This window comes from Numenius arquata, chromosome 5 (genome assembly GCF_964106895.1).
Source record: "Numenius arquata chromosome 5, bNumArq3.hap1.1, whole genome shotgun sequence".
NCBI classification, from domain to species: domain Eukaryota; kingdom Metazoa; phylum Chordata; class Aves; order Charadriiformes; family Scolopacidae; genus Numenius; species Numenius arquata.
The window spans coordinates 8,028,826-8,043,375 of NC_133580.1; the positions used below are offsets into that span (position 1 = coordinate 8,028,826).

Here is a 14,550-nt window from a genome sequence, read left to right on the forward strand (position 1 = left end):
ATAAAATCAATGGGATATGGCTGTGCATCTCAGTGGGCATGAGAAGCTGCCAAGAACAGGAGGTATTGCATCGGCCATACTGTCCAGAGCAAGACTCTGGTACTGTGTTTGAGGCCACAAAGTCATTAGTTTAGTTACCGAGAGTGACAGATGAAGGATGCCTAGCTTTCTGGAAGTGGGTTTAGTACACCTGACTGCAAGTATCTGAATATTTCTGGGCATATCACTAAATTTTAGGACTCTAAAACTGGTGTTAGCTGGTGTTAACTAAATATCCAGTTCTGGATGCACTATTAAGCAGATGGAATCGCAGCACAGTTGAGGATTAGTAAGTATGGAGGTTCAGGATTTTACTCTCATGATTGTTCTGATGTTCTTGAAGTGCTCTGTGAAAGGCACAGCACCAACCACTGTCCACCAGCATCTCAGATGAGCAGGTCCTCAAGTCTGACCCATTCTGGCAGTTCCATGTTCCTGACCCATCAGTAGGTCTGTCCGGAAGAACAGTAATATGGAAATACAAATACCTCACATATGGTTGGCAAAACTTCAAAGCTTTGATCATCCTCTCCTTGCATGCAGCCGTCCTGGCCTATCCTTAACAAACCCCACGTATTCTGCAAGTAGAGAAGATGCCTCCTGCCTCTCTTGGATGGAAAGTGGAGTTACTTCAGTGGTGTTATTCCTGGTTAGTTCATGCCTGTCTTTGGACTCTCTGAAGGCTCATGGCTTGTCACAAAGACAACACTGGCTCTTGCTCATCCCCTGGACTTTCACTAGAAAGCTTAGGGAATGGTCTAAGACAAGACAGCACGGGTCAGAAAGGCAATCATATACACAGGATGCATCTACCTTTCACTTTATGATTTCTCAGGCATCCCCTTTCCACAGAACTCTTAATTCTGTCTCATCACATAAAACTTGTTAAGAGAGGTCTCCTGTCTGCTTCCTGTACAGTCCTGTTTAATTTTTTACACTGTGTGGTTCTACTTTGCCGATTATGTTCTGTGAACCCCCCATATCCTTCCTGCACTTTACTCATACAGATAACCTAAACTCAACAAGAGTAGGGATACAGCTGCTACAGACCTCTTGTTGCAGTCCACCATAATGGTGTTTCTACGGTAGCACCTTTAGGGAGTTGTGCTCCTTGTTCCTGAAAATGCCAAGAATGTGTGAGAAGGTGCTCAGTGTCACGAAGCTTGATTGGGATTGAACTGAAGGACTGTCCTGGGCAGTGTGAGCCACATTCTGGAGAGGTTTTGACCATGTAATCTTCCTGAGGTGGGTGCTGAAGAAAATTATCCTGAACTACCTTGGGGAGAAGTATCCAGCCTGTTTCACAGGGGAGCCTTGGGAATGAACTATTACATTCGCAGTGTGGACCGTTTGGGGCCCAGGACCCAGCAGGGAGCTAAATCATTTGGCAGTGTAGACACACTATTATATAGACTGTGGTTACTTTTAGGATTGTGTTGGACTTGTTAAATTGGAAATCCGGTGGTGGGTTCATGTGGTGTATCTTCATTACTCTCCCCCTAAAACAGCCTCTCGAACTGAGATACCTTCTCACTGTAATGGAGCGTTGTTTTTCTTCACATACACAAGATTGGTTAGAGCAGTAAGTGCATCAATCACGATTTGCTGGTTTTTTTGTTGTCTTCTAAATGCTCTAAGCAAAGGATATGAGTGTTATTAGTTATAAAAGCTACAGTATGAAGAAAATATATTGAAAAGTGTGCAGTAAACGGGAGTCAGAGAGTATTGAGAAGCTCAACAGAAAATGTCCATATTACTATCATTTTCTTTGTGGAAATGTTAACAAAGCAGGAAAAGAAAACATATGTTGTAAGGTTTATAGTCAACTACTGTTGGCTTCTAGAGCACTTTCTGTATTCATTTTCACTGAATATCACTTTTGTCTGTCCTTTCCCTTCTTGTTAATATTAATTAGGATTATTAATTTACCATGGGAGGATATGGAATGCATCCCATTCCCCAGTTGGGCAAAGGGAACTTATTTGTTGTCATTGATAAAACCCGCAAGGTAAACACTGTGTTTTTAGATTATGGTCAGGGAAATGGTTGCTTTTTGTAGAATAAACTCTGGCTTTTCAATAATGAACACATGCACTGTATTTCCAAATGGCTTTCTAGAAGTTTTTGGTACAGTAGCAAGATAAATTCTAGTATGACAAAGGCATCATTGCAGATGCCGCCACATTGTTGCTCCAAAAGTATGTACTGGGCTCTAGCCACTGGTTATTAATTTGCTAAAACATTTGCATGAGTAAAAAGTTTCCTGCCTTAGCTTTCATACCAGAACTTGCTCTTGGAAGCCATCAGGCCATCACTGAAGTTTTTTGGTTTTGGTTTTTTTTTTTTCCCCTTACAGGAAAAAAGATGTGGTATTCTCTTTGATGGTGAGGATTTTTTTGAAAATCAAATGCATATCCATGAATTTATCTATCATGTCCCTGTCAATACTGACAATGTATCAAAATACCTTCCTCAGGAAGCCTTTGGCCCAGTATAAAGCAGGACAGGTTATCGGTCAGGATATTCCCAGATGCTCGTGCAAATTTTCTGTTCCTTACTGAGGAATATGAATGAGAAAACAGCACGTAGTTTTATTGCCTTTGTGTTCCTTTAGGCTTTAGTGTCATTTGCTTGTACATGTATAAATATATATCTATATCTTCATTCTTTCCTTTGCCTTTTCCCCAAAGATGAAACACGTTGAGATGTTTTTTAATTCAGTATGCATCACACACATGAAGTGTGGCTGCCCCTCATGCATTACTGGCTTCCTAGCAGAGAGGGTTTGATTGGGTTTGTATAAATGCAGAAACCAGAAAGATACTGTGAAAAAAGACATGCTTTTTATTAAGGTTGCACTGATAAATAGTTAATAAAACATAAATAAATCATTAATAGAGGCTTTAATAAATGGTAAATCACTTGGTTATCTTTATTCCATCAAGGCAGTAGGTTGCTTAGCACCAGCTATAACATGAAGTTTGTAATAACCTTAGAACATCTATTCATCATATATTAATTTTTTCTGAATGCAACTTTAACATACAGTGTAATCAAAAATTGGAGGAAGTTTAAAGCGACAGATACAGCTAAGAGTTCAAAGGATTGAGAAGGGCAGTTGACAGAGAAAATACCACAGATAAGGTCTCTTTAGCAGCAGTGGCCTTAGATTGCATTTATTGCTAGCAATGTGTGCAGAGCTGCTCCTCCTCCTGTTCCTCCAGCTGCCCTCTAATGATGTGGGCAAAGTGTCACTACTGAAACAGTCTTTGTGGACTCTAACGCCACAGAAGAAAAGCACCAGGATTGTTGCTTTCTTGTGCCTTTTTGTGGATCTGCTATCCACAAGAGAGACAGTAAGGGTAGCGTTTGGCCAACAGAGATCTATCAAACTACAGAACAAGAAAAAGAGCTGGGAAGGGTCTTAGAAATCTCATCTACTACTACACATCCCTGTCCCAATGCAGGAATCAATTCTGCCTAAGCCATTCCTGACTGATGTGTGCTAATCTGTTCTTAAGTGTGTTCCTCCAAAGATGGAGTCTGTGTAGCTCTCTGAGCAATCTGTTTTAGTGCTGCACGGTCCTTACCATTAGGGAGCTTTTTCTTATGTCTAACTGGAATCTTTCTGGCTGCAGCTTAAGTTCATATCCACCATAAAACTGGAGAACAGATTATTCTGTCCTTTAGCAACAGCTCTTTCTGTAATTGAAGACTGTTCTCATGTCTCCCCTCAATTCTCCCAAGGGAAGTAGCATGAGCCCTATATCTTGGGAGACTTCAAATTAGATCAGGGTAAGCAGTTTAGAGTGCGCTGCAGGAAGGGAAGCTGCCTCAGTAGGGACGCAGAGTACACAGTCTAGCTGCTTTTTTCCATAATGACCTCTTAGAGCCTGGCTCAGTGCTTTTATCTGTATTTAAAAACACTGCACAGTTTCTTTTGAACAAGAAGGAAATGATGGAAAAATGAAATGCAGAGAAAGGAAATAAATCTTGAAGGCAGCTATTAATTTTAAGGACTGGTTTTGTAAAGCTATTTACCATCTGCCCCATATGCCCTGTTCTCTCACGCTGACCTTTTCCTTAGAAACATGCAAGTTTAAATCCTTCCCCAGTCCTCTCCTTCCATTTAAATCGTGTTTTGGCCTTATACCTTTGCAGCCCTCCAAGTTTGCTTGGAGTAGTTGTATTTTTGGTGATTCATTAAATTGCATCTGCATGTGTCCTTCTTGGTTACTTACCTGAGGGCTTTTATAGCTGAAAGAAGCAGACTTAACTGAAGAGATGAGCGTGCCTAGCTCTAATAAATAAAGCACATGGAGTCAATTAAAACAATGTTTAAATAATTTTCAGAAAGGAGGATGCTTGATGTTACTACATCAGAGGACCACAGCGACTTTTAAGCCAACAAACTTGTGCAGGTTTACTTTCCCATTTAATCTCCAGGTCTATAAAAAAATGCCTGCTTCCATAGCAGTCATCTACTGACTCCAACAGTTAACGTGATTTTGAAATTATTTTAAGTCCAAACCATGTGAAAATAAATCCTAACTCAATTTTGTGGGATTACTTTGTTTCCATTAAATTCCTCTTTAAAGCATTTCATATGCTCGGTTTTATTATTGTTACTTCCAGGAATTTCTAAATACTTCCAAATTTGGATTGATTTAAGTTTTTTAACTTTTTCAGGAGGGGGAAGTATGCAATTCCCTGCCTACTTTCCCAGGTATTTACAAACCAAGATGTTTATATATACATCTTAATGGATGCATATACAACACACACACTCTCTCTGTGGTTCTTTATAGTCATAACATATTAGGAGGTAGATATATCAGATTTCATAAGTTAAACAAAATAGAGCTTAGCGAGTACTTAAAGATGAGGGACCCCCAAAAGAAATTGGGGCATAGTAAAGAATGGTGAAGTTACGTGGATGATTAAACAAATGGCATCCCTTTTTCTGATCCTCCAAAGCACTGTGCACGTGCTTAAGGAGCAGAGTAGGAGAGAATTAAGCGGACGGTCACATCTCTGCAGGATGCAGGGTTGGGGTTCTGACCCTTCCCTGCAAACAGTGCGGTGCCATTTTTGCATGTCGATCCGTAGCTCAGTAGTGCTCTGCGTGAGTATAACACCCAGCCGGGTGGTGGTCGGGATGGGGCTGCTGCCCATACGTTTTGATGTGACATTTTTCAAAGGAGGAAGCTCAAAACTTTCTCTACATTCAGGGCTCTTTGGTCAACAGTGCTGTGGTATCTCTCCATAGGTAGATGTAGATATGTTTATTTAAGTAACTATATACTTCCTCACCACTTCCACATGCAGTGTTTGCTTATTCGCTGAGCTTTAAATACTTGTGTTGTTTTCCATGTGTGATCCTATCTGGAATTTTCTATCCAATAATTTTTATTACAGTGATAATTTGAGTGAAATGCTTCAATGTAGCTAGCTTGTGCCTTTGTAATAGACTTTGATGGTCACAAGGTCACCCTGTAAACACATAGATCGGATAGTCCTGACCTCACTGAAGTTGACTTTTGCCTCTGACCTCAGTGGAGTCAGGAGTTCTTACCTTGTAATTGAATTTCCTCTAATAGTAGCAGACTCAGTTTTCCTTTTCCAACTGTTTTATGTTCAGGTGTGCCCTAGCAGGGAGATGACTAGATTTGCTTACACTTCCACCCACCAAGTTGATACACAGTGGACACTAGAAGCATTTTGACAGTGAATATTCTGAAATGTTTGCTGTCATCATCTTCCCATGAATCCTAGGCTCTCTCTCCAGTGTGGGCAGGAAGACACTGAGGTCAAGCCTATAATTGCAGTTCTAGAATATGCTTCCTTTCTGCCTTCAGTCAGGCTGCCTGTCCCTCTTTTAATTATGTGATAAAGTCTCTGTTTCATCATTGTGCTATGAAGAGATTTGCCACAAAGCAACCTCTGTGGCATAGGATTTGGCAGAGGCATGCAGGATTTGGATTATATTATCTCACAGAAAAGTTCACTGGATGCTTAAATCTTTTCCTGCTTTCCTCTGTGTAGAGGTCAAACAATCCACGCAATATAATAGTGTACTTCTCGTCATTGCACTGAGATGCCGCAGCATCACCCACTGGGAGGGATGAACTGCTCACGAGCCGCCTCTTTCCTCCTCATTGCCACCGTTGGGCCTTTGTGCAATGAAAACAGGCCCTGAGCTCCACAGGCAGAAACCCAGAAGCTTTCAGCAGTGCAGAGGCATCTGCACCCTCACCTGTCCCTGGGCCATCTGCACAAGGAACGGCAAAGCCTGGCGCCAGGCTGCAGTGTCTATAGCTGTGTGGCCCTTTAGATAAGCCGCAAGCGTGCCCATGGTGCGCTGGTGGAAGCAGAATGAAAGAGCCCAGTGAGGCCGGGGTACCAGACCAGCCCTGCCCTCCTGACTCCACCAGGACCAGGTGAGGGCTTCTTTCCACAGGGGTCGTTCCTGGGCTCTGTCCCTTGTGGGGATCAGCGAAATCTTGCTGCAGTGACATCACTGTGAAAGGTGGAAATGGATAGGCTTCAATAAAATACCAGTGCCTGACAGGCGCTTGCGGGAAGTTCACATGTCCACCTGTCCCTTTGACTGAGGACCCTGGTGCATAGTTTTCCTTTCTCGTAACCTCCTGTATGACACGTGATTTGTGAGGGACAACTGGAGACCTGAAACTTGCTGGCTGTATCTTCAGTGAATTATACGCTAGCATCCAGCTGTAGCTACCCAGGCCATGTCTTCAGCCCAAATGCACACAACCACACTGCCCTTTGACAACAGTTACATTTTCTTTAATTAACTGTATTGTGTTATGTTTTTATTTGTGGAGCATTTGCGTGGTTGTCATGTTACCTGCAGAAACTTGTGTGTTCATAAGCTTTGTTGTGACTGGGCTTGACCAGTGTGAAACAGCAGCTGGTAAGTTCAGTTTACTGCAGTCAGGGTTATGGCCATTGCATGCAAAATTTCCTAGATCAGACCCTCTTTTACTCTTTGTCAGCCTTGTCTGAAGAAAGAATCCTTCCTGAGCTTTGTAGGCAAAGAAAAACAACCAACACAAAGATCCAACAGATTGCCAGAGACAAGTATTACTGCCTCTCTGAATACTTATTAAATTAAAAACAAAGATAAGAGAATGGAGCAGCATCTACCATAAAACACTCATTAGAAGGGCATTTGCAAGCTCTGCCTAAAACAGCACTTTTGCAGTTTCTCTGTTTTACTGATTTTTCCCGCTCCTCTGAACATAAACCCCAATCTGCTCCCACCGAGCTTGGTGGGGCAGCGGTTCTAGGCCTCATTATGAAAAAGCAGGGTGTGCACTTCTGTGTCTCTTCTGCTTGTATTTCATAGCCGCAGGCACCCAGCTGATGTCTTTGAAGACAGTTAGAACAAGACATGTACAAAGGAGGAATTAACACACTGATTCAGAAGATGGGCATGTTGCTTAGATGGCCTGGTAGGCAGGTCTTCACCAGAGACCTGGATTTCCTAGCTAAGTATGGGCTTTCTCTGTAACCCTGATCGCTGATCTTTCAGTCCCTCATTTTAATATGGAATCAGTAGTGCTCTGATGCTGTGACACTGCATACCACAGTAAGTGCCTATGGCCAGTGCTATGAGAAGATGCTTTGGTGCACAGGGCACGGTCCCCTCTCTCTTCTACACCAGGCATTCATGCTGCAAGCCCACTCCAGCTTTTTCTAGACCTGCCTCTGGTTTATTTTGCTGCTATGTGATCTTGACTAGTGCTGCATTTTGTCACCATGCAGTCCTCTATAGAGTTGCATCTGGTGCAATACAGGAGGCATCCCCTTCTTGCTTGAGCTTGGCCAGTAAAACCCGGTTCTGTACCTATGATGGCTTCATTCTTACAGCTTGACAGGCTGACCATGGAGGTGGAGTCAGCTGCCACCTGATGATGGCACAGATGGTCAAAATTTTCAAAAGTAAAACCTGTCCTCAGCCTTCTTCCCAGGAATTGCTGCCTGTTGAGTAGTTCAGGTGTTCATCTACCACATAAGGATGAGTGATGATGCTTCCTTTAAGCAATTGCATTTCCAGACTCAGTGGAGAATACATGATCATTTTTTCCTTTCTATCTTCTTTATGTACATGAATTTGTTTTCAAAACCAATTTTTTTTCTTCCCTAGGAGATGACCCATTCCTGGCCTCCTCCTCTTACTGCTATTCACACTCCTGGCAAGGCTGAGCAGACCAAGTTTTCTATCCCAAGCAAGGTACAAGTAGGCTATTACCAGTGACCTGATTAAGATTCTGTTCTGTTGAGTGTTCTTCGCTGGAGAGTTTATTTTTGTAATTGGTTCCATTTTCAAAAATTTCTAAGACTATTTTTAGTTGGAAATTCCCAATCAGACTGTTGTTACTAGTAGGACTGCTTATTTAAAGCTGCAGAAGTTACAATGGAGGCAAGGTGAACTTTCTCTTTGTTGTTGTAAGAGTCTTTCTACATCAAGTACAATCTATTTTACTTGTTTGTTTTTCTTACATTATTATTTCTGCAGTGCAATGGCTGAAATGGTAATTTTTTCCTACTTAGTGACTGATTACATGATGAGGTTTAGGCTACAGGGTCAAATTATGGTGACTTAAAACGCTCCTGCATGTGAACAGTGCTATGGCATGTCTGCACACTCCAGGGGGACACGACATTGCACAATGTGATACTCAATATTTGCCTTGTTAAAAGCACACACTCAGCACTTGCCACGTCACAAACACGTGCCTGAAGAGTACCTGCGGTTCACCTAACACCCAGTGAATTGTTAAACTGTATGATTTGAACATGCCTTTAGCCCAAATGCCATTGCTGCCTTCTAGCTGTCGTTCTGGTAGCACTGTTAGAGGTCAAGCTCATAGCCAGGGCAATTACTGCTGGAGGTATCTTTTGCTGGGACCTGAACAACTGGGAGCTGATGATGTTTGGGGAAGGGGAGAACTTCCCCAGGATGGGAAATCTACAGCAGTCTGACATGGAGCTACATAAAAGTTTCCTTCTAAAGGCACAACCTTGGAAAATAGCTTACAAAACTGGTACTGTTGGATATTATGGTTCAAGCAATCATACCCTGTTTTAGAAGCTGGAATGTGATTTTCCTCTTACTGATTTTATCTGTTTGGCAGATACTCCCCTGTCTGAAATGCAGCCGCCATACTTAATTGGAAATCATATGAGATTAGCAGTATCTGTGGCTCCTTAAAAAAACAAACCCAGTGCCCAGAATGCCTTATTTTAATGGAATGTGATTGTTACTGCTCCAGCACTGCCAATGTCGCTACAGTTAACTGCTGCAGTATTAAGCATCAGAAGTCATAATCATACAAGAGTATAATCCGCATTGCAAATTGGGTTAAAGTCAGTTGAAGCCATTTAGGTGTCAGTGGAATCTGACCTGTGTGAATACAGTAAGTGAGAGTAGAGGGTTTTGCCCACTGGAAGCTGTATTTTTTCAATTTATACCCTCCTTAATTTAGTGTTCTGTTTTTGATGGGCCCTACAGAAATTGGTCTACGTTCTGCAGACTGCTGCTATCTCCATTGGCAGCAGCATAAGCATAGGTTCAGAGAAGCTAAAATTTTGTTTTGCTTTTCTGTTTCTATTAAGTTTGCTTTGAACTTTTAAGATCCACATCAAAGTCAATTTCTGGGCATGTTAAATGTTGATCCTAAAATTCTTGACCATATCACTTGAATAAAAAATATAAATTAGATATTTTTTTTGAGCTAGCGTTTCAGGAAATAGGCAAGCACATAAATATTTCCAAGTTTGCTAGTTTTACTTCAAAAAATACAACAGAAATGTCTCTTCAGAACATCACATTAAATCAATTATAACTAGCCAAATTATAGATCTTAGACATAATGTGGCTAGATTGTGCAGTCATATAAACCAGAGACGGGCACTATTAGAAGTTCTCAATTTAACTATTAAAAAAAAGTATCCTCATGAGAAATGTATATAAAAAAGTGTGATAAAAAAGGCGGAACTTATCAGAACAATTTATCCCTTTGACATTCAAATTTAAAGTGCCATGTTTACTCTTAGGGCATGATTTACTTCACAAGGGACTGACTGACAGCACAGTATAATATTAGGAACTAATAATGCCCTAAGAGGAAGTGCAGTGAGGGCTTTAATGACTTTAACATCCTACAGAACTAACACTTCCAGCGAAGTAGTGCCTGGCTGTAAGATGAGGTTGTAAATAACACCTTAATTTCAAATGATCAAACTCTGCTTGGAAAGAAAGCTGATTACAGTCTCTGTGGTCTATAAAGCCTAGAGAAAAACTAAGCAAGAAAACTCTGTGACATTCAGGAAGCAGCTTAGTTATTGCGAGCCAACAGGAATCCCGGCATTAGCATGCTCCGTGGTACGAGCCAGATTCTTTGCTGGTTTACGGTTGTTGTACTTCCATTGATTTCATTGGATTTGAACCAATTTCCATCAGGTGAAGATCTGCTTCCTGCGTCTTTATCAAATCCTGTGTGTCACAGTCCAAATAAAAACCATGACTATCAATGAAAGGTTACTGTATTTCTAAGCAGTGAGATCAAAAAAAGAAAGGCAGTGGTTCTGAATTTAATGCGTAGCTGCATTCATGCTGCAGTCTAAATTGTGCATCATAGATGGCTCATACACACATCCGTGGCCAAGCCTGGAAAAGGCTAGGACCACTGCGGGTATTAATCTGTGCAGTGTCTCCATAAAGGGGGTATGTAGATTTACAGCAGCTGAGGACAAGCTCTTGTCTGAACTGTGAAAGGGTCCCTCAGTGGTGCTCTGTCTCCACAGTTAATGTTTTTTTAAACTAATGTCACTGGTGCTGCCTTAACAATCACATGATTCCTTCCCTGTACCATCTCCTTCCCTGTTTGTGTAATGCCAGTGCCCTTAATCTAGCAAGCTAGGATATAGCTTACCTTCTTCATCTTATTTAACTAATGCTGACATTTTGTGTGTTCTTCTTTGTAGGACTCTCAACATCTGACCTCAGGATACAATGTACAAAGTAGGTCTTTATCATCCTAGTCCGAACAGTCAGGGTTGGGTATTTTTTTTTCCTGCTTAACATCATTAAAACAAAGGCTAAAAAATTAATTTCTATGGTGCTAAAGCAGATCAGTTCCATTTTTTATTACATGTTATGCATTGTGGCATGTTGTGAAACCAAGTATAATTAGATGGGCTGACAGCTTTGGGTGCATTTTAATTCTACAGTAATCTTTTGACATTTGAAAATGTGTTTCCTTTGTTTGCAGAGTGGAGTGATCCAGCAGGGAAAGTTGCAACAAAGTCAGTGCCACAAAAGTCGTAAGTATTATTATTTCCAGCTTTAAATCTCGTTTTAAATTTATCATAAAGAATGAGTTTATTTCTCCAAAGGTAACTAAAACCTAGCTCTGCTCATAATCTTGTCCTGGTGTTCAGGTGTTCTCAGTAGTCCTTAAAAATTAGCCATAAACCAGTTTTATGTTTTCAGTGCTTATTACTGTTTCTTCTTTTTAAGCATTAGCTAACAGAGGTATGTGTGAAAGATGAGTTTATTAAGCAGAAATAATGCTGATTTTAGTTGTACAGCTTGCCAAAATTAAATCACTTTTATGCTTCTCTCATCAGATACTAAGCCTCTTACAATAGAAAATGCAACCCAATGAACAGATGATGCAGGAATTTTAACATTCATACAGTGAGAGAGAGTAAAACACATCATACAGAATGATTCCATGAGCTGGTGTTGAAAAGCTAGTCTTGAGTTTCATATGCTTTGAAACATCTGAAGATCACAGATGATCTATAAATATGACAGTTGAAAATTGTGGAAGAGCTAATTCTCCATTGTGTTAAACCATTTTTCTTTGGTGCTTCTCTGGTGTAAGGCTGCAATAATGTAGCAGTGAGTTGAGACTGAACTGGCTTTTTACTTTCACCCAAGGATCTCAAAGTAATTTACAAACAGGAATTAAATGGTAACTTTGAAAAGTAGGGTTTTGGTTTTATACTTATGAAAATGTGTGGGTCTGATTTCAGTTCAGATCTGTTTGGTTTTTTTTTTTTTAGTGTTCAAGTGTTTTAAACTATTGAATGTAGAACTGCACTAGCTTAACTGACGTTTGGGTAAATACAATATGTTCATTTAGATTCACTTCAAAATTATCCTAGTGTTCCCCTTAATCTACTAAGGACACAATTTTAAGTAAATCCCTATAGGGAAAAAAAAATCAATGTGGAGATACATGCATATTTTTTTTAAAATAATTTAAATATATTGATTCTTAGAGCAAGTTTGTGTACAGGAAAGGACTTGCTGGAGTTCAGTGATTTGTCTGTGACCATGTAAGAGATGTGGGACTAGACTAGATGTGGATGCTGAATCCCTTGGTGTACTCACCAGGCTCTGAAGGTCCAGTTCTTTACTCATAAACTCAAGTCATGGAAGCACTCAGTCAAATAAAGTTTGTTGAGTAAAGCTTTTCAAAACTGTGGTTAAACGACTAATTCAATTTTAAAATGAAATGTTTTTTTCTTCAGAATGAATGAGAATCGGATGGGAATGCTAATGATAAATAGATTAATTTGCATGAATAGCATTTATTTGTGAAACTTAGTAACAAATTAGGTTTTGCCCTTTGCTATTTGATTTTCAGTAATGGCTTAGTTTTTTTAAAGAATCTAGCCAACAGTACCCACTGTTCTTGGTAACAGAATGGGTGCAGTTATGTTTCAGAACATCTAAGTGATCCAAACCTAACATCAAGCACATTCCGTAGTAAAAAACAAACAAACAAACAAACAAAATATTATTACATCTTAAAATGATTTTTCTCCTAAAGCAAGTGTATTTGGATTCCACTGTGAAAAATATTTTAGTGAGTATACCATAAAATACAATATTTCAATAGTTTGTAACCAACAGTAATAGACTTGTCAATCATGGTTTATAGTTATAAGCTGAATTTCAAAAGAACAGTGCTTCAGAGCTCAGTGGTATATAGTGCATTTAATGGGACCAAAGCTCTCTATAGGAAGCCTGATATAAAACCCGAAGACACTGAGTACATTTTATGAACCAGTTGCTCTCTGTTCTGCTGCTTGATCTAAAGTTCCAGTACTATCAATCAGATTTCTGCTGCAATGAACTGCCTTCTTATGGTAGGTGATAGATTTTACACATGAGAGATCAGAGCTGCAATAAAGCTACTTTTATTTTTAGCTTCCAAATGAAGATCAGCTAACCCATTACTATCACTTTTTCTCTTTTACTGCAGAAAAATTGTTAAGGCAGCTTCTAAGAATTTCCATAGGGCTTTGGGAGGTTAGAAGGCAGTCCACTGTGAGACTTGGTATTACGAGGCCAATTTGTTTCTTTAAATCTGCGTGTGCAGTTCCCGCCACTTTCACTGGGAATTGCAGTACTTGAGGACATAATGAAATTAAAGCAGTGAGTGGGGCAGAAAGACGTAATGGTATCAAGTAGAGCTGGGTAGTGTGATTCAAGTAAACCCTTAGAGATTGAAAGCTCCTGCAGTCATTGTGGATTTTAATAATATGGTATTTATAAGATTGCTGTTGTATTAAGGATTTAATCTTTCTAACGTGGTCAGTTTCAGGGATACTGGAGTGTATGAGTGAAATTACAGCCTAACTTATCCCCAGTAACGTTGGTTGCGACACTGTCAACCACACAGCATGACCTTACTGACTTCAAAACTCTATCCCCCACCAGTTCCTTATATATTTTGTTAATGGGTTCTATTATCTGTATTTCAGTTTGATCAAATCTGACAGAATTTGGGTTTGTTCATCCGTATGCTTTGTTAGAGACCTTTTAACCTGGACATGTTTCTAGATATTCCCCAACTTTTGTCAGTTTACATGCAATTCAAGTGAAACTTAAGTTGTCTTTTCTATCCGCTGTCCTAGTGACAGCCTTATAGATTCCATTGGCTTTGTTAGAACTCTATAGGATTTAGAAGTAATGTGCTTGCATTCACCATATTGGTGAGTTACACCATGACTAGTTAAGTGATGCGTGCAGAATGAAGATAGTTTGCCTTCATGATGCTGTTTTCTACACCAGTAGCTAAGATGCTTGTATGTAGGCACCTTCAGGTGCAGAAACATTGGCATCATAGAAGATCAGACCAAAGGGAAGTATGATCTTTGCAAGATAACCTTTCAGGTGCGTGCTTCTAGGTGGAAGAATGGAGGCAACGTAATGCAAGGTAGATGAATTGACCAACGTCTTGCTTTTGTAGGGGGATGCAAGATGCATGACTTGTCTAAGTGAAGCTTTCTAAAATATGAATTTCATCCTTTTTATGCTATTTCAATGTACCTTATTGCATCCACATGGTGGAGAAACCAAATGCCCTATGCTTTGCAGCAGGTAAAATAGAAGGTAGAGTAGTTGGGATTGTGTCTAAATTCTGCATCTCTGTTGTACATGAGTACGTGTACATGTAACTA

General features: G+C 40.1%; 1 protein-coding gene across 1 annotated transcript in view; it reads left to right on the top strand.

The window, feature by feature from the left end:
- Positions 1-14,550, top strand: part of AFF2 (ALF transcription elongation factor 2) — a 260,919-nt gene that overhangs the window by 120,967 nt on the left and 125,402 nt on the right. Inside the window, exons 5-7 of the mRNA XM_074147510.1 lie at positions 8,213-8,299; positions 11,056-11,092; positions 11,343-11,394. Coding sequence (XP_074003611.1) covers positions 8,213-8,299; positions 11,056-11,092; positions 11,343-11,394 — 176 coding nt within the window. The remainder of the gene's footprint in view (positions 1-8,212; positions 8,300-11,055; positions 11,093-11,342; positions 11,395-14,550) is intronic.